Source organism: Trichoplax adhaerens, genomic scaffold (assembly GCF_000150275.1).
Source record: "Trichoplax adhaerens TRIADscaffold_31 genomic scaffold, whole genome shotgun sequence".
NCBI lineage: Eukaryota > Metazoa > Placozoa > Uniplacotomia > Trichoplacea > Trichoplacidae > Trichoplax > Trichoplax adhaerens.
Genome location: NW_002060971.1, coordinates 112,754 through 132,170, shown reverse-complemented (window position 1 = coordinate 132,170; position 19,417 = coordinate 112,754). Strand labels below are relative to the sequence as shown.

General features: G+C 33.5%; 1 protein-coding gene across 1 annotated transcript; it reads left to right on the top strand.

Annotated features, from left to right (window-relative positions):
- Positions 1-4,017: 4,017 nt before the first annotated feature.
- TRIADDRAFT_61893 (uncharacterized protein) lies at positions 4,018-17,438 on the top strand (the record flags this gene model as incomplete). Its single annotated transcript, XM_002117843.1, has 33 exons — positions 4,018-4,039; positions 4,924-4,970; positions 5,763-5,843; positions 6,928-6,949; positions 7,528-7,664; positions 8,129-8,197; positions 9,573-9,716; positions 9,956-10,035; positions 10,163-10,216; positions 10,421-10,508; positions 10,966-11,185; positions 11,291-11,437; positions 11,564-11,721; positions 11,879-11,958; positions 12,106-12,190; positions 12,322-12,633; positions 12,717-12,810; positions 13,421-13,472; positions 13,654-13,756; positions 13,979-14,143; positions 14,295-14,394; positions 14,505-14,609; positions 14,716-14,816; positions 14,921-15,169; positions 15,249-15,314; positions 15,397-15,473; positions 15,703-15,727; positions 15,829-15,936; positions 16,065-16,141; positions 16,742-16,837; positions 16,971-17,028; positions 17,143-17,229; positions 17,373-17,438. The coding sequence occupies 33 exons, from the start codon at positions 4,018-4,020 to the stop codon at positions 17,436-17,438; spliced, it is 3,375 nt and encodes a 1,124-aa protein (XP_002117879.1).
- Positions 17,439-19,417: the final 1,979 nt, after the last annotated feature.

Here is a 19,417-nt window from a genome sequence, read left to right as displayed (position 1 = left end):
TAAAAAGGAAGATCAAGTCAATTGATAACATAACGATGTACTGATATTTCATTTTTTACTGAATCTCCAAGAGTATCGCATAGTCAATATTCTAACTTACTGTGTCATCTCTGTAAGCAGAAATGGAGCGGCATTCCTATTACTACATTAGAAAATGGTGCGCATTCTGACTAGCCGCTACATACCTCATAGCAATCGTTGATGAACAGAAAGTACAGCTACACAACAACTCGTAGTTGTTTATAGCAGCGTTTTCGAGGGTAAATATAATTTTATTAAGGGCAACTTAAAATGCCAAAATTGCAATCTACCAAATTACCAGTCTTTTCACCGTTTCAACAATCCCTATATCGAGCCTCTTCTCATCAATGATGCATGAATGATCGATTTGTCATTTAAATCAAGTTGGCATTTATCTTTCCGTCTGTGACTTTGACCTACAGTATACACTATACAATTTTCGGATCGGATTTCGGATTTTATGTAGCGCTTTCAATCGGATTAAATGTTTAGTCGTAGTGGGGTTACAATACACTAATACACACTATGACACAGTATACAGTACTGTACAGCATGCAGTGTACTGTAGACAGAAGACGGTACAGTATAATTTAGCATACTGTACAAGTGTACATACTGTACGAGTACAGAGAGACTGAATTAATGTACACATCATTTATCAGTGTCCTTGATCGATGGGTGCATTTTACAACTTTCTTTACTCTTCGCAGATGTCCTCTGCAATGTTTAGGATATTGTTAATATGCAAATACAATACCAATGTGTGTTGATTTAGTACCGTCAATGAGGATGGCCGAGAAAGCTTAAGCGCTTCTACTTTGGTCAAAGAAATAATACGCTCGTGGTCTATAGATTAAGATCGCTGTCGCAGAAGCGTAGTAAATACGCATCAAGATCTTTAGCCTCTACTTCCCCTCCTTACCAGGGTATCTCACCAATATTTTTCATACTCTTGCTAACTTCCATATACGGTAGATCATACAGTAGTGACAGTACATCATTTTACTTCTGTAGTAACATGGTAGAGTAGCATTTGCGGCAGTTTACGGACGCAGGAAACTTTGTATAGTATGTACTGTATGGCCTGATTGGTAAAAGTCGACCTTTTAGGGAGATTTCCATGTTCACGACAAATTTCCGATCCATTAGCATTTTAATTGGCTGGTTGATAGAGTAGATCAGAATTGACGTTGAAGATGATGCTTCAAACTTCAATGTAGTTGCTTATAATCAAAATAGAGGTTAGATTGGATTACTACTGCGGCTGTCACGGTGGACTTAAGATTGCATTCACTTCAGGAAGTCAATGTAGTTGGTTACAGTCAAAATAGAGGTTGGATTGGATTACTACTGCGGCTATCACGGTGGACTTAAGTCTGCATTCACTTCGAGGACGTTGGTTACAGTCAAAATAGAGGTTGGATTCCATTACTACTGCGGCTATCATGGTGGACTTGAGTTTGCATTCACTTCAGGACGTCAATGTAGTTGGTTACAGTCAAAATAGAGGTTGGATTCCATTACCACTGCGGCTATCATGGTGAAGTTGAGTTTGCATTCACTTCAAGGACGTCAATGTAGTTGGTTACAGTCAAAATAGAGGTTGGATTGGATTACTACTGCGGCTATCATGATGGACTTGGGTTTGCATTCACTTCAAGGACGTCAATGTAGTTGGTTACAGTCAAGATAGAGATTGGATTGGATTACTACTGCGGCTATTACGGTGGACTTAAGATTGCATTCACTTCAAGGACTTAAGGACATAATCACGTCGTATATTTTTTGATGGTGCCACAAGCAAGTAACTACTGGGTACTCAAGCACCATTTATTTTAGCAAGTCTAGTGGAACGGGTGCCTTATTGAAGTAAGAATGCAATCATCATCATATCAACAAAAGAATACAATAGAAAGAAGAAAAGAAACGCTATAACAATAACGTATCTAATAAATTGAATAGGAAAACACTTAAACGATGATGTCACGTTCTTTCTATTGGTCTTTATTGACAAAGCATGTGTATTGACTTTGACAACCAATCAATGTCGTTGCTGTTGCCAATCAAGGATAATAGCAAGACGAATGCAACTTTTCGTTTGCTTTGTATCAACAGTAGCGAAAGCAAAATTTCCCCTTGCTATGTAAACCAGCTTTCGTCTACATATTGTGTGCCTATTCTATGCATACTAGTAGTGTACAGTAAGTAGAGTAGAAAGAGAGCCAAGGAGATAGAGTAAAGCAAACTTGCACAAACAGCCAGTGGCGATAGACACCATCCGGTACAGTGTACAGTACAGTCTTGCACAAGAAGTAAAATGGACTTGAAAATGCACACCATGTAGCCAGTAGGCTACCACTTGCTATACAGTCTATAGTAGGAATGATGATGATCTCATCCATATCATCATGCAAAAGAATCAATATCATAACGTCCATATAACATGTACAACAGTAAATCAAGGCTGTCATTTTACAGTGCACACTCTACACGGCAAAGGAGAGAGTACAGTACTGTACCGTGTCGAGTAATGCAATTTTACCGTTAAGCCGTTTTTTCCAAACTCATTTTCCATCACCCATGTCCTGTTGTGTGTTAGCACTTGCTTCATTATTATTGGACTAACTTTACATTCTCTCGATCTTCATCCAATTCTAATTATTACTGTAGTGTTAACGATCAATTCATCAGTACTGTGCTTGATCGCTTGTAGTTTCAATTCGGAGTGTCTTCAACGTTACAGGAAAGGGGAAAAAAAAAAGGTTCAATTCAAGGCGTGGAAAAATACAAGGTGAAAATTTGCCCTCATTCTCCGCGTCGACACCATACAATCTTACCCTAGACAATTTCTCTCCTCCAACTTGCACCACTAACTACAGTAGGTAGGATACCACCATTGGTTGAACATTATCCAATCAACGTCAATGATACAGAAATAGACCGCATTGTATCCAGTGGTATACTGTACATCCTGCTGCTTCCAAGATGATATTTTCATGCTAATACAACGCTGTTTTATCAAATTGAATGACTTGATTACCTCCACGGATTCTCTCCTCGACTGCCCCAAAGTGTCCATCACGCGCAACAATCACAACACCCAATCCCAAACAAGGCAAAATAACAAGGTGTCCCAACACTATCCTCGTCGTCGTTGTGACGACAAAATCATCCTCTACGCTAGCCAGCAACAGTCAAAACTACTGCAAGTCAATTATAAAGTAAGTGGATGATGATACCAATGAAATAGTCGTTAGCATCATTTTCCGATCTTATCATGACCATTTCTTCTCAATTGACAACAGCAAAATTATTCTCCAGTCTCGGCAATCCAATTGAAAATTCCATTTTCGCCTACGGTCATACGTAGCCGGTCAGTATGGCCGACGCCAAAATTAACGTTAAGCGCCTGAAATATCCAGAGGTCAGCGACATCTTGGTAAAAGGAGGAAAATTTATACGATGGGATGATGTAAGTAGGCTTGCCAATGTAAAAAAAAAGAAAGTGCAACATTGCATGGATGATGTTCCACATCGGTACAATCCAATCTTACAGTAGGTCATTCCATTATTGCTCTACTCACTCCAAACAAATGATAGAAAAACGCTGTAGAACGACAATACTGGACAGTAGACATTCAACTTTGACCTAATCCTATCAATGTATGATATAACCAAACTATCTCCCGTTTACCAAACCATTGTATTGATTTAGACGCTGATAAACGTTTTCGTCTTTTGCACTTGCATGATTGCTACACTTTTACTTCCAACTACTGTAAAGTACAGTCCATGTCCGTATCCAAAGGAATAACTTTCCCCCCCCCCCTTCTCTCTCTCTCTCTCAAGAATGTTGTCATAATTAATCATGACTCGACTTTGAAGTGATAACCAAAATAAAAAAAAATGTACAAGAACATATGTTCAATCTTGCTAGTCCTACACGTACTTTACTTCATCGCATACAATGCAAGGAATCGGAAGTAGAAAAAAAAAATGGCAATCGAAATAGATCAAAGTAAGTTATAAAGATTGTACTGTATAATAATCAATTCATTATTATCATGGAAAAGAAGGACAGATCCGTAGGAGTAGTGTTAGCCTCAATCGTACTGTTTACCAGATCAAGAACAACGCGTACTCGTATGGATAGGATAGATGTTGGAATAAACCTGATGTGATTTATTGCACTATGCTACGTCAATTTCTGAAAGTTCCGTTGCGATCAATTCCCGACTTGGAGAACGATAGCCCTTTCAAGACAATCGAATCTTTCATCAGGGCATACTGTCATCTGCTCAAACTGCCTATCGTACTAGAAGTAGACCAATACTTTTCCCTTCAATTTAACCAACAGTACAAAATTCAAGGCGACATATCGCCCGTATGTCCTAATCTCATTATCATCATACGAGTCTATCGAATGGGTCTAAAATCGATTGTTGACAAGGCGAAAATTGCCCATGTCTTGACCATTGCATTAATATCGACTCTTGATCCATTTTATGCAAATAATCGACGGTATCGCTTCATTCAAGTTGATCTACACGATAGCCAGTCCAAAGACTGATATCATCAATAGATTAGTACACTATTTCCATGAAAATTTGGCCCATTTTGACTTTGTAAAATGGCTCCTGCTCGCTTTACTTTTATCGCTGTACCTATAGTTTACAAAGGAAATTTCCCCACCCTTCCTTTGTGATCCAATCGCTGTCTATTATTACATGCAGCCACAATGATGATGAGTAAAAAAAACACATGCCCATATGGAGGAGCCTAATTCAGTCATAAGAGCTTACTAAACTATCACAACATCTGTGTAGTAACAAAATGAAGAACTGATTGTTTTCAACCATGTTGATATCATGACCTATGGGTTGAAAATGATTCTTCTTCTAGCCGGCAGCATTAGTGAAATTTGGAGTAAAAGTGATCTGCAAAGGTGGGTGAGATAAAATGAAGAAATTGCTCAAGTTATTATTGACGTTTTGACATATGATGTCCAACTAAACCGACTACAAGCAATAACTAGAGCCCTTTCTTAAATCTCTTCCTTTGTTGCTATTGAAAGAATTACTTGGTGACAATCATTGCAAATTGTCAAGACAGGAGATGTACACTACAGGATCGTCTATTTTGATTCGTTTACATTCAATCCACATTGAACTATCGATTAGTGTTGACTTGAATGAATCTAATTTGCTATCGGATAGCCGCTTGCACCAATTTGACAACTTAAACCTACATCCCATGACAGCGGTCGACAAGTCTACCACTCAATCCAATCTCTCTCCACAATTTACTACACAGTATTGATCATCATGCTGTCAGGGTAAACAAGAAATATCCTACTTTTATGACATTAAGGCATATTGTAGTACCAATACCTACATTGCGTGATAAAAAAACATCATATTGCACTATAATAGACGACTTTTTAAACAATATCAGCTAATTTATCGCAATAAGATAGGAAATAGTCTACTGCAATAGGTAACTGGTAGCAACTGCGTCAAGATTAGCATTGCCTGCATGAAATAGGCTTAAAAGAAGGGTATTAGAGCTTCAACGTTTTATTGTTGGTTTTGGAAGTTTTATACGCTTCTGAAGTGGTCCACTTTTAGCAGAGTATCCTTTTTCGCAATGCCTTATCCTACAATATGCCAGTATAGACTGGACTAAAATCGCTCAATAATCTAATGAAACATTAAAATGTTGATTATTTTTTTCAATTTTAGGATAATGCAGTGGCGCACGTTTGCACATTAAAAGTGAATACGAAAGGCAATGTTCTTTATTGGCGAGGCCAAGATACAAAGGTAAAATTTAGTGTTGTTTCTAGGCGACCATATCAGTTTTTGTAATAAATGTTTGCAACGTCTCTAGTACGATAGCATCATATAGACAGACAATATGCATAGAAAGTTGCAGTTGTTCATTCATTAATTTCCATACGGTATAACAAAATAGACCCCTTTACAGTCGGGAGTTTTACCCAGCACAGTATGATATTCAATTTTGATGATAAGTAAATAGAGCCATGTTGTTATTATTATAATTACCAATCTGATTTATAAATGATAAATGGTTTTGCAACACTAGCAATAATGCAGTATGCAATGTTACTACACTGCAACTGTATCATCCATCATCTGCTTTCGTACTATGCGCGTTTACACTACGATGTCTTTCAATCCAAGTTTTTTTTGTTCTTTTTACTTCCACGATAAATATCCAATTTTTCTATAGTTATTAACATAGCGTTCTAAGCTATGTTGTAATAGCGGTATTAAAGTGTTTTATATAGAAAATCTGACAATATCATAATTGGATTGGATTTCGTCATTTCCACTACAGAAATAGACTTGATTTGGTTGGGATTGTTAGAATCTTGGATTTTACTGTACAATTTCTCCGATTCCAATAATCCTTTGCCTTATTTGATTCATTAATAACTACGCTACAATAAACAGGATTGTTAGAATCTTGGTTTTTACTGTACAATTTCTCCGATTCCAATAATCCTTTGCCTTATTTGATTCATTACTAACTACGCTACAATAAACAGGATTGTTAGAATCTTGGATTTTACTGTACAATTTCTCCGATTCCAATAATCCTTTACCTTATTTGATTTAGTAATAACTACGCTACAATAAACTATCGGTAACCAAGCCAAATGATGCTAGGATAAAGCGTTGTTGTGAACTTGGTACTAACCTACTAAATTGAGGGAATACAGCATCCATGTTGTGTTGCAACGTTGATTCATGATGGTGAGAAACAAAAGCTTGAATCGCTGTACTACTGTACTGTTAACCAAGTCCTTGCAGGGGGCAAGGCGAGGCAGAGACTTTCAACAGCGCCTAAATAACATAATTAGTTAATGAATTCATTGTATAGTACAGTGGCAACAAACATAGAGGTAAGAAAAACCTCGATCATAACTGAATCTTTAAAGTGCAGTTATAACGGTTCGCTCACAATTTCCCATCACGGTCATGACTAATATCGGACAGCTACAGCTTGCCTAGTAGTTTGAAGGTAGTCCTTGCAAGGTTATATCCTCCAAATGGACGAATATTGAATTTACAGTAAATGGACAAATAGGCAATAAAGTGTTATGTAGTACCGATATAGTAAAGTATACTGCTGTGGACTATAGTAGTCGTCAAGAGTTCGATCTTGTAGAATTTTAAATAATTCCAATTCAATGTCCTTCTCAATCTAGAGTGCTGCACTACTAACAACCAAATTGGCAGCTTGACTCAGCTGAAACTTGATAGTCTCGATTTTCTTAACACAGAATGCTCAATCATTTGACAATGCTACAACGGCGATTGATTACGGAATCTATTTTGAATATTGTCCTGTAGCTATTGCAATAGAGTACAGAATGATTATTTTGGAAAGTACTCATTTCCACTGCTCTGACACACTGCATGTAGTAGTGTAGTACGTAAAACTTGCCGAGCATCAATTATACAACTGCAACGATTTTAGGCACACTGATCTATCCAGTATGGCCATTTCTTAATTATAATGATCAGTCCAATGGCAGATTGCATCAAGTTTTGACTGATGCTCAATATCTCAAGTATTTGAGCAGCATCGTGAAGTACACTGCTCGAAGTGATGGTGTACGTTGCGTTTCGCCAACAGCATTCACGGCATAACATACGCTCCCGTTGAGCAGTCCATCAATTTATTGATCAATACTCTATGTCAATAAGCTAAGGTGATGTTGATCCTAGTGTTGCCATCAAATGTTCGGATTACCCATTATGGGATATGTACGTGTATTGATGAAGCATCCCTTTTCAAAAATCTTAACAACAGACCTTCTCGGGAATGGAGATCCAATTTTAAACAATTTTTTATCAATACTGTTCTAATGACTACCTTCAAAGTTCATTTCATCTTCAATTTAAATTCTATTGGATACTGCCATTGACAATCTTAAAACATGGCTTAATACAAGCCATTTCCAAACTGTAGACGCGTATACAGTGTAGTCTACGTACTATATCTTTCAATATTCGTTATTGATGAATTGTGATAATTATTATAAATGAATATAAATGGACTCTATTAAATCTTGTAGGATTCCGATTGCCTAGAAATCAACATTATAAAAGATGTTAGGACTGGTCGTGCTGCTCGATTACCAAAGGTGAGTTTTAGATACTTTAAACTTTTTTCTGTAGGCGATGTTGTAATTGATGTATTTGAGTTTACTGAATATGAGGAGTACTAAGCCTTTCCTACGGAATGGCTCTAATCGTCACTAATTACCAAATACTATTAAAGTTGAATTCAATAACTCAATATAGAGTAATATTGTACATTCATGAATCGTGTAAATTATAATACCATCATGCATTTTTTTCGGCACTTCGTACAGTAGTACCAGTCAGCTTTTAAGAGCTTTATCATTTTCTTATAGCCACTCATATACCCCGTCAAAATGTATATCTCCAACAATACATAAGCTGGCATATACAACAATGTCAGATGAATGTTTTTGCTGTATGCTTGTTTAACTGCAATGCTCTGCACAACTTGCGAAAATAACATAGGCTGTTTCTCTTCATGCTATAACTGCAATTCATAATGTACACCTTCAAATTTTAATTCACTGGATTAAATACTAATTCCAAGTAATGATGAACATTACTTTAGCAATATGACGTTACAAATTAGACAACTATATCTATTTCCAATTTCGCTTATTTACGGTAACCTTAATAGCTGCTGGCTAACTGGCAAAATGTATACGTTACAGACCGTTAAAAGACAATAAAATATGGTCCTACCATGCGTATACGCGTATGTACTTATAATACTAAAGATGGCGGTTCATTGCAGTGTTGTGCTGACGGCATTTATCGACAACTACAAGATAAAAGTAACATTTTACAATGTATTGAATATCTTAACTAGTAGGCCGATTTTATTCACTACTCAATGCATGTTTTCATATCTGAAAAACTTTGAATCACTGCTGAAAAGAATACTGTGCTGTATTAACCTTTTATAAATGCACTTAGGCCATAAGCGTACTATCTATGCCTAAATTACTGTGCTTTGTCAACTTTGATCACGTTTCGTAGTCACGTTGATGCTACCTTTTCTACCAGAGAGATTATTTCATTCTGTACCGTAGTATTATCCAATTATTAGAATTAAAACTGATACTATCCACCACTTCATAGACGCAATACTCGCAACACCTGATCTAACTATTCAATATTGCCTTCTCTATTTATGGAAAGGCCACCCATTTACAATATATACCGGTCCTTTGTAACATTTATAAATCGTATACACGTACAATAGACATTATGTCAATTTTATGTTTCTTCAAATCAATTAATATTGAATTTGAAAAAATAGTTACTATACGTTCTATTGCTATAAAGCTATTTTAATTGGCAGTATTAGATTGATATTCCGTTATTATACAACGTGATAGTTATCCACAGTAATTACAAATAAAAAAGTAATTTTTATGACAATTCACTTTTCTCTTTGATACTAATTTATAGGATTCCAAATTAAGAAATTCACTCGATATGGGTGGTAATAATGAGGAATCACTGGAAGATAAATCGGTTACTGTAGTTTACGGATACAATATGGTAGATATCTTTTTCATTACCTTCGTATCAAATTCTGCTAAAGTCGCTAAGGTGAGTTCCGATAATAGTTTGAATAGCTTTTCGTGCTAATAAAAAAAAATTGAAATATTATTTATTTATTACATTTATTATACCTTTGATCGTTGTTGGATTGAAACTATTATTGGTGTGGATAAAATTTTATTCACTTATGTCGTTAATGTCGTTGTATACAGTAATTATAATAATTTTTAAGGCATCATAGCCAGAAAAATGTCACAATTTTATCGCATTAAATTCAAAAATTATAGGATTGGACAACCAATCTGTTCGCGTTATGCCATAACTTATTAGCTCTGAACGCACCGCCAATATCGGTTCTGGAAGTTCAGTAAGTAACTTGAAATTACGTTAATTTTTACTTCTGTTAACGTTACATGAAGGAATAATTGAATAATTAATCTTGGTACAAAGTATTTGTTTGTTATCTTGGCTAACCATATTGTTCTCTTATAAAGATACAACAAATTAGTCTGCAAAACTGTCGGTGAAGGGAAAATATCCGTCAAAGAGTAAGAAAATTATCATATCTACTGAGATAAATACTAACAATTTATTGTAATGACACGAAAGTATCTCCCCTTATTCAGAATAATGATTATTTCATTATTTCTATTGTTAAATGTTAATCTCTTCTCATGACTACAGAATTGAATAATGGAACTTATTAATTATAGATAATTGGTGATTCTCACCCTTTTTTTTCTCAATTTCAGCTTTGCTAAAATTTATTGTAACCACAAAGATGATAAAAAACGAGTTACAGACGCCTTGGCAGCTGTTGGATTACCTTCCAATATAAAGGTTGATAGATTTTATGTAATATTTGCATAGTAAAAATTAAGCTTTGAATTGTATATACGAATCGATTATTAACGTATTACAGAATGGACACCATGATTAAGAAAAATAACTGAAAATCTTATATCTTAAAAATATTCTATTTCAGACTGACTTTATACCTACATCCAAACTTACTTTTGAAGATTTCCTCAATTTCTACTTTCGTTTGCTGAATAGACACGATGTTCAGAAAGTTTTCGAATCACTGTATGCTATATATTGATTCCTTATTTAGGATCAATCGATCTTCACTTTAAGAGATTAATGTGCATTGTATAGTAAATTGAGTTCATTAACCTGAAATTGGCAGTACTCATTAATATTACCGTAGAATTTATGTAATATCTGTATCCTTTCATAACATCGTATTTATTTTCATAATTGTAACTTTGATCTACAAATTTATCAATCTTTGTAGACTATCGTTGATGTAGTTACGCTAATTTTAAAATATTACAAATTTCATTGCAGTGGAGCGAAAAAGAAACCTTATTTGACGTTGCAGCAATTCGTTGACTTTTTGAATAAAGACCAGCGTGATCCAAGACTTAACGAGATTATATATCCCTACGTAGATGAAAAACGAGGACAAGAGATAATTTCCAAGTTTGAAACAAAAAAGGAATTCTATAGCAAAGGTAAACCTGGCTAATCGACATTTATATTTGCCGTTACTAGCTTACTGTTATAACCCTATCGCGACATCGATTGTACTTTAACTGATAAATTTATTTTTACATCAGGTCAATTATCTCTGGATGGATTTACGCGTTATTTAATGAGTGAAGATAATGCAATAATTCCACTTGAATCATTAGACATCTATCAAGATCCCAATCAACCCTTGTCTAGCTATTTCATCAATTCATCACATAATACCTATCTGTCAGGTAGGAATATCAACTATCATTTTTTTGGATATTGCAACTCACTTTGGATCGAATAATGTCGTCGATTCCAAGATAAAGATGATAAATCAATCTGATCTAATTTCTTAATTGACGTTAAATTTATAGGTCACCAATTTACGGGTAAATCTTCCGTTGAAATGTATCGACAAGTCCTAATAGCTGGTTGTCGTTGCATAGAATTAGATTGCTGGGATGGCAAAGGAGACGACCAGGAGCCAATTATTACCCACGGATTTACGATGTGTACAGATATCTCATTTAAGGTAGCGTTGATAATAAAAGTCTTATATATACACTCTAATAATTCTTTAAATATGCTAGTTATTTCTCTGAATTGTAATTTTTCCATTCTTTGCTAATTCTAACTCCTTGCTATAAAATGCTATTCTTTATATTGATATTTATGATCAATTCATACAGGATGTAATGTACGCAATTGCTGACTCTGCATTTAAAACGTCTGATTACCCAGTAATATTATCGTTCGAAAATCATTGCACGTAAGAATTTTAAAACTACAGTAAATGCACATAACTGTATTGAATCTATTTCTAATAGGAAATACTTATCATTAAAGTGATGAAACTTTACTAAAGCTATATAGTAATTTTTATTAATGCAAAATATTACATAAATATTATCTTTAGTACTAAACAGCAACAAAAGCTCGCTCAGTATTGTAAAACAATCTTTGGTGATATGCTCCTGAATAAAATCCTCGATGACTATCCGGTAGACATTAATATCTTTTTAATTTTACGTCTAGTAATACTGCACTGTATGTTGCAAATTTCTTGGATTTCCTAGTGTATACTAAGTTGTTGATTGCAATAATTGCTCACTATAAATACCCTTTGTTATAGCTCGAACCTGGAAAACCACTACCACCACCGAGTGCTTTATATCGAAAAATAATTATCAAAAATAAAAAATTAACAGAAGATATGGTAGCTTATGTCGAAAAACAACCTTCTGTTGATGTACCAGATCAACAGCAACAATCGAATGAAGCTGCCAACGCAGCTGATACGGATAAACCTCAAGCTCCTCCTGCTACAACATCTGCAGAAAATGATGGAAATCCTGAAGAAGAAACCGATGGTGAATCAGAAGCTGAAGAAGAGGCTCCAGTCAATCAGCAAGTTACTCGAATGAAACAAAAGAAAGTGAAGAAAGTAAGTTAAATATATTAAACCTCTGCAGTTCAAATTTAGTTTTTTTTAAATTAATAGTATAACGATTTTATTACTATATCTAGAAACGAAACGATGAGAATACTTGCTGCAAAGAATTATCTGATCTAGTTAATTACGTAACACCTGTGCACTTTCCGGGCTTTGAAAAAGCTGATAGTATGTAATAATGTAGCGTAGATAATGCTCTTCTTAAAATATTCAATATGAATGCGGATATACGGGCGTGATAAAGTTACTGTCTCATAAAACTTTCTTAGTTTTTGTGTTGAAAAAATTAATTATTAATTTTATGTCAATGTATTACTACACTAATGATAGAGAAAAATTTTTCATGGGAAATGTCTTCCTTTGTTGAAACTTCAGCAACTAATAAGCTAAAGGAACAACCAATCGAATTTGTAAAGTATCCTTTGAAAATTGATAAACTGTTAAATTATGTTTACTATATCACTAGGATGTGGCTTGTTGTGTTTTATTTTACGATGACTTGAATTGAATAACAATTAAATAATTTCCTTGACGTGTATCAACTAAAGCTATAACAAGAGACAGCTAACTCGAATATATCCAAAAGGCAAACGTGTCGATTCTAGCAATTATATACCTCAAATTTATTGGAATGCGGGTTGTCAACTTGTGGCTCTCAATTTTCAAACTATGGGCAAGTTGAATATTGAATATGAAGTTTTATACAATTTACTACTCAATAAACATGCTACCCAATTAAAATATAAATAATATTTGTTATTGCTACTCGATCGTGTAGATCTTCCTATGCAACTTAACAATGGAAAATTTGAATTTAATGGTCGATGCGGGTAAAAAATTGTACTAAATAATTCATTTATGATAAATTGGTCAATTTGCCAAATTATGCACAGCTAACTTGCTACAGTTTGGCATGACACTGTTTTGAGATATAATACTGTGATCGTATTCCTAAATTACCGCTCGATTTTCTTGGTATTATAATATGATTCTTTATTTGTATACATATAGGTTCCTATTAAAGCCAGACTTTATGCGAAAGAAAGATCGAAATTTTGATCCGTTTGCAGAATCGACAGTGGATGGGATAGTGGCTGGTAAACTTTCCATCAAGGTATATTACTATATTATATTGGAAATAGAATGTACTTTATGTACTCTTAGTACTGTATTTATTCCTTAGATATCATATTCAGTTACGTAATATATATAAATTTAAATCATAGCATTTTTCAGTGTTAAGTTGCAACCTTCAAATTTCGATTATGGTATCATTGTAACAAATATAATTCTTACCATATCCTGATTGGGCTACTTCAATATTTTTATGCTATAGATTCTCTCGGGACAGTTGTTAACAGAAAAGCGAATTGGTACTTACATTGAAGTAGAAATGTACGGACTACCTGTTGATACAGTCAGAAAGCGGTACAGGACGAAATTAGTACCTAATAATGGTATTAATCCTTTCTATGATGAAGAACCATTCGTGTTCAAAAAGGTTAGCTTTGTTGACCTCGATAAAAATGATCTATTGAAAAACTACATTATACATGTATAATGTAGTATATTACTATTTTTGCAACCATGATGATAAATACTGTATGATCATAATAATCATTAGAATTCTTCGATTGATTGTTTATCCACAGATTGTTTTACCGCAACTTGCTTTGCTTAAAATTGGTATTCACGAAGAAAGCGGTAAACTTATAGGTCAGCGTGTTTTACCAGTAGAAGTCCTAAGAGCAGGTTAGTTAAATATTGGTAATATTATCTACCAGAGTATAGCAAGTAAATAAAGTTTACTAAAGTTACTTTGTATTACATTTCGTCGCTATTCAACATAACCCACTTAATAGGCTATCGACAAATTCAGTTGCGTTCAGAATCGAATATGTTAGTAAACGCAGCTACAATTTTTGTCAAGATTGATGTCAATGATTACGTTCCGGGAGGTCTAGCTGGTATGATATCAAAATTAAATGATCATAAAAATTTCCTAACCCTAATTTCCTTCTCAGGTTATAAATTCACTGTTGGAGTCTAATTATCTATTTTAAACTTTAAAAGACTTTGCTGCCGCTTTGGCTGATCCTATTAACTTCCAATCCGCAGTTGAAAAAAGGACAGAACAATTGGCTGAGTTAATGGACGAAGACGATGCGCAGGGGGTAATCGGAGTACATCGTAGCCTGTATATTCCTATAGCATACGCCATTCAAGATGAAAGCATAGCTTAAGTTAAGCAGTTGATTAATGTATTTATATCAATTAGGAGACAAATAACGGGAAATCATCAGTAAAACAAGATTCTCAAAGCAAATTTAATCCTCCACACAATCCTCCTCAATCTCGAAATCCGGTTACGCCTCATTCGCATGATAAGACGAATCCTCCCCAACCGGTGCCAAAGAAAATCAGCAGTGATGGCAATGGTACTAAGATTCAAGGCCAAACTAATCATGTTGAGCCAGAACCAACTATGGAAAGAAACTATGATTTAGTAGTGGTTGAAAATAAAAAAGTAATTATTCTATCTTATTTTCATTTATAAATTATGTTATGTATGTTGCTAATCGTCTGTATCTATTCATTTCTTTTAGACTTTCAAAAAGCAACAGTCCCTTAATGAACAAGAAGCAAGAGCTGTGATGAAAAAGCATTTAAAAGTAAATTATATGTTTAACAGTTAACAAATGGTAATACAGTTTTGAAATGCTATTAATGTGGATAATTATGTACTGTTAATAGTCTAAATCAACGTTAGCAAAAGTACACAACGAAAATTTGAGTAAATTACGCCAAAATGAATCGCCAATTTCTCCTAAGTAAGTAAATCTTGTTGTAATATTATATATTGGCATAACAACTACATTACTTAGCAAGTAACTATATAATAATTACGGTTTCAATCATCACGAATAATTGACTGTACTTTAAGCGTTAGCTAATGTGAAAAACTAATCGAACTGCAGTTGCCGCTTCCATTCAAACTTGTCCTTTATTTTAATTTTTGCTTGTTCTAAAATTCGCAAAATACTAATCCGACTAATATAGGAACAATAAACCTACTGGTTCTCAGGTATCATTAATTTTGATTTTACAAAAAAATTTGTTACTCATTACGCTTGCTATCACCTAAATAGATTTATATTCTAAAATCAATTTAATTGCACTGATTAGGTCAATAATATTACGTGGTTGGAAAATGAACAAAAATCAGAAATGCAGAAACTTTTGCTTTGTCAAGTTGAAGCATTTTACGAATTAAGAATGAAGCACTTAAAAACTGTTAGTAGTATATCACCGGACATTTACTATCATGCCATTCTAATTACGTTATTTAATTTTAATAGTAGTAATAAAATAGCAGATTCTTTGTAATGCAGTATCTATATAAAGTTTTTTTAATTATTTAGGAATTCGATATTAAGGAGAAATTGCTAGAGAAATATGAAATTTCAAGCAAAAAAAAGTTACAGCAAGCTCACGAAAAGTAAGCTTTAAGGCACCAGTTACAAAATCTTACTAGTACAACATGGTGGCATATTGTTGTTACAGTGGCATGTTACTGACTAGTGCAGTCTACGTTGTACATGTACTCGTGTAGTACAGCCCCTTTGTAAAATTACAAAATCACATTTATACTATGGCATTGTTGAAGATAGATTACGATTTTTACTATAATATCTTCTCTCAGATACTGTATTAATACGTGCAAAACGATATTGACTTAATTTTTATGGGTACTTACTATGATAATAGTACAATTGCTGCCCGAAACTATCTGTCAATCTGGTTGAAATTATTATCGGAGTTATCGTACATACCACTTGTCATTAATATTTTTGCAGATTTACAAATCTTTCATAGTCTTGATTGGTTATTTCTGTAATACACTTGTGCTTCTGTAAATAGTACTTTTTTAATGAACTTTTTCATTAGACAACTATATGATTACAATTGCACCCTAATATATGTATACAGTGCCCGTAATCGAATGTATTGATAACATGAAGATCTTTTTACTTAAGCATTAAATTTATTATCTGTTATTACGAGTACATTATAAGTATATTTTTATAATTTATTTTAGGGAGGAATGTAGCATGAAAAAATATTTGGCGGTTAGAACTAAAGAAGAAATTAAAACTGTCTCCAAAACTACTACTGATAAACATGAGCTTCGAAGGTTCTTATTTCCGATAAAAACTATATTACTAATTATAATTATTATTAATAAGTTTTGCTGTTAGAAAGTAAAAAACAAGATTTGTAATAAGTATTAAGTACTAATAACTTGGTGCTTTTTTAAATATGATTAGCTTGAAAAGTGAAGTGAGACGTAAAATGGTAGAAGACGCGGTCCAAGAAACACACAAGGTAATCATTTGGACCGGCAATGTGCTGTATTATTAATCTATTTTTGTGGTCAGTTAGTAGTTAAATATTGCGATATTTATAACTATTACTAAATTCTCCTTGAATGTTTTGTAGCTAAAGAATAAGCAAGAAAAGGAAATTGCAGATTTAGAAAGTAGATTTCAAGAACTTGCAGAAGAGCTTGGTAATGAAAGGAAAAAGGTAAATTGCAGTATTGCCTGTTGAGTGTTTATTTTTAAATCCTTTCATATTATAAGATTTATTTTGTCGATAACGCATCATTTACGAAAATTGTAGTTAATTCAATTCTTAGTATTAACAATAGCTGACACTTTATCAACTAGGAAGAGAAATCTATTAAAGACGAGTATGAAACGCAGCGTCAAGAAATCATTCGTGATGAAGGTTGAAGGATTCTGAATACTATTATTACCATCTAATGGTCTTCAATTTGTCCCTTCACTCAATCCTAATAACGGTGTGCCATGGTAGCTAGCCAATTCTCATCTTCGAAGTGAACGGCATGGCTTACAAGGAAAAAGCTGTGTTTACATTTACTCGTACATCAACCAGTCACCTAGCTAGCCAGAATTGGTAGCTACATTGCAAATTTATTATTTAGGTTGCAACTAATCGAAAATCTACCGGCAAAAATTCATGATACCTTTTGTCCTCTCTATTTTATGTAATGAAGCACTGATATTTTATCATTCACCGAGGATATTTAATTAAAAATAAAATCACCAGAAATTGTTTTTAAAAATATATACTGATTAACGTGATGGGTAAAATATTATTTAATTTGTTAAGTTTTAATGAAATCAGCTATTATTCGTTTGTTAGTTAAATCACCAATTCTTGCCACATTTTAGTAACTGGCTTATCAACCCAGCTTTATCCTCCAAAATTTATTAATTATATAAGCTTGATCTAGCCTTACATTCAAATTTCTATCATACTATGTAATATTTTATCGTGCTCACAGACATATGGCACCTGTTGTTTACAATCTAGAATTCGTTTAAAATTTTTTCACCATGTCATAAAAAATTTGCAAGCAATCTTTCTAATTTGTAGAGAAGGGTTTTTATTATTTTTAATCACGAGGAATTAGATTTATTTAGACATAATACATCCATTTTATCGACAATTTGTTTATAATCCTAAATTATATTGGGTACGACATTCTACCAGTACAATTTTAAATTGTATTTATTATTACCTCTTGTCTTATTATTAGTTTACGATAGAAATATACATATATATATAACATATATATATATATGTATGTATATGCCTTCGTTATCACTCTTGATTATTTAGCACATCATGCACATGTAATTATTTCTAGCATTGTATTTTACTGACACAAGATATTTTTAAAAATCTTATACCAACACCATCTTACTACAATATGTAGCTCTTTTACCCAGTAGGAAGACTATTAAAATGTTGACTTATAACAAATTAAGTAAATGTAAGTGATTGATTATTCAATATTTAGTTTTAGCTTATTTTTGTCATACTAAATTAGCGCGTTTAAGAAACTAATAATATATATTGTGACGCCTAAGTATAAATGCCTATGAAGAATTGAACAACTGTGCAGTTGTTTTATGAGTAGTGTAGACATTTTATAGTCACGAAGCATGATGCTATCAAATCTACTGCTTAGAGCAATTTTTTTTAAATTATTATTATTGACTTCTATTAAGCGGTTACCTTTGTTATCGGTTAGTAGTATGTCTCTAGCGATTCCATCACATAACTCTTAATTGTTAGGGAACTTGGATTCATACGTTTCTTGTCTTTGGGACTACTTCAAACGATGAGTGCTTCATATCATGAAGGTGAAAGTATAGTGGTAAACAAAATAACCTCTATGGGTGAAATGGAGAGCATTAACTTTTTCTAACTTTATTGGCCGAGGTTATTATCTGATCGACGTCTTATGCACGAACTAGTACAGTAATAATGTCACTCTTTTAAATCTACAAGTGCTAATATATGTTTGAACACTTACATAGGATAATATTATGAGTAGAACTTCGGATGGTCAAAAACTCTAGCTACCTTTCATGTACATTATATTTCGATGCGCTACATAACATAACAAGCTATTTGAATAGTTCTGCCAGCATTCGTGTCAGCACGGCATATATGATAACACAGTTAAGAGTTAGGCTAGGTGTACTGTATTATTATTGATTGAAATCTTTAACTTAAAGCCAACTGCTGACACTTTTAGGCAGTAACTTTGGTTCATAACAAAGTTTCGTGCCATTTTTTTGATTTGTCGGCTTCTTATATGTGTACATGTAAAGAATACTGTTGTAGACAGAAAAAAAGTTCTTTTATTAAGATGCAATATATGCATTGCCGTTTATTT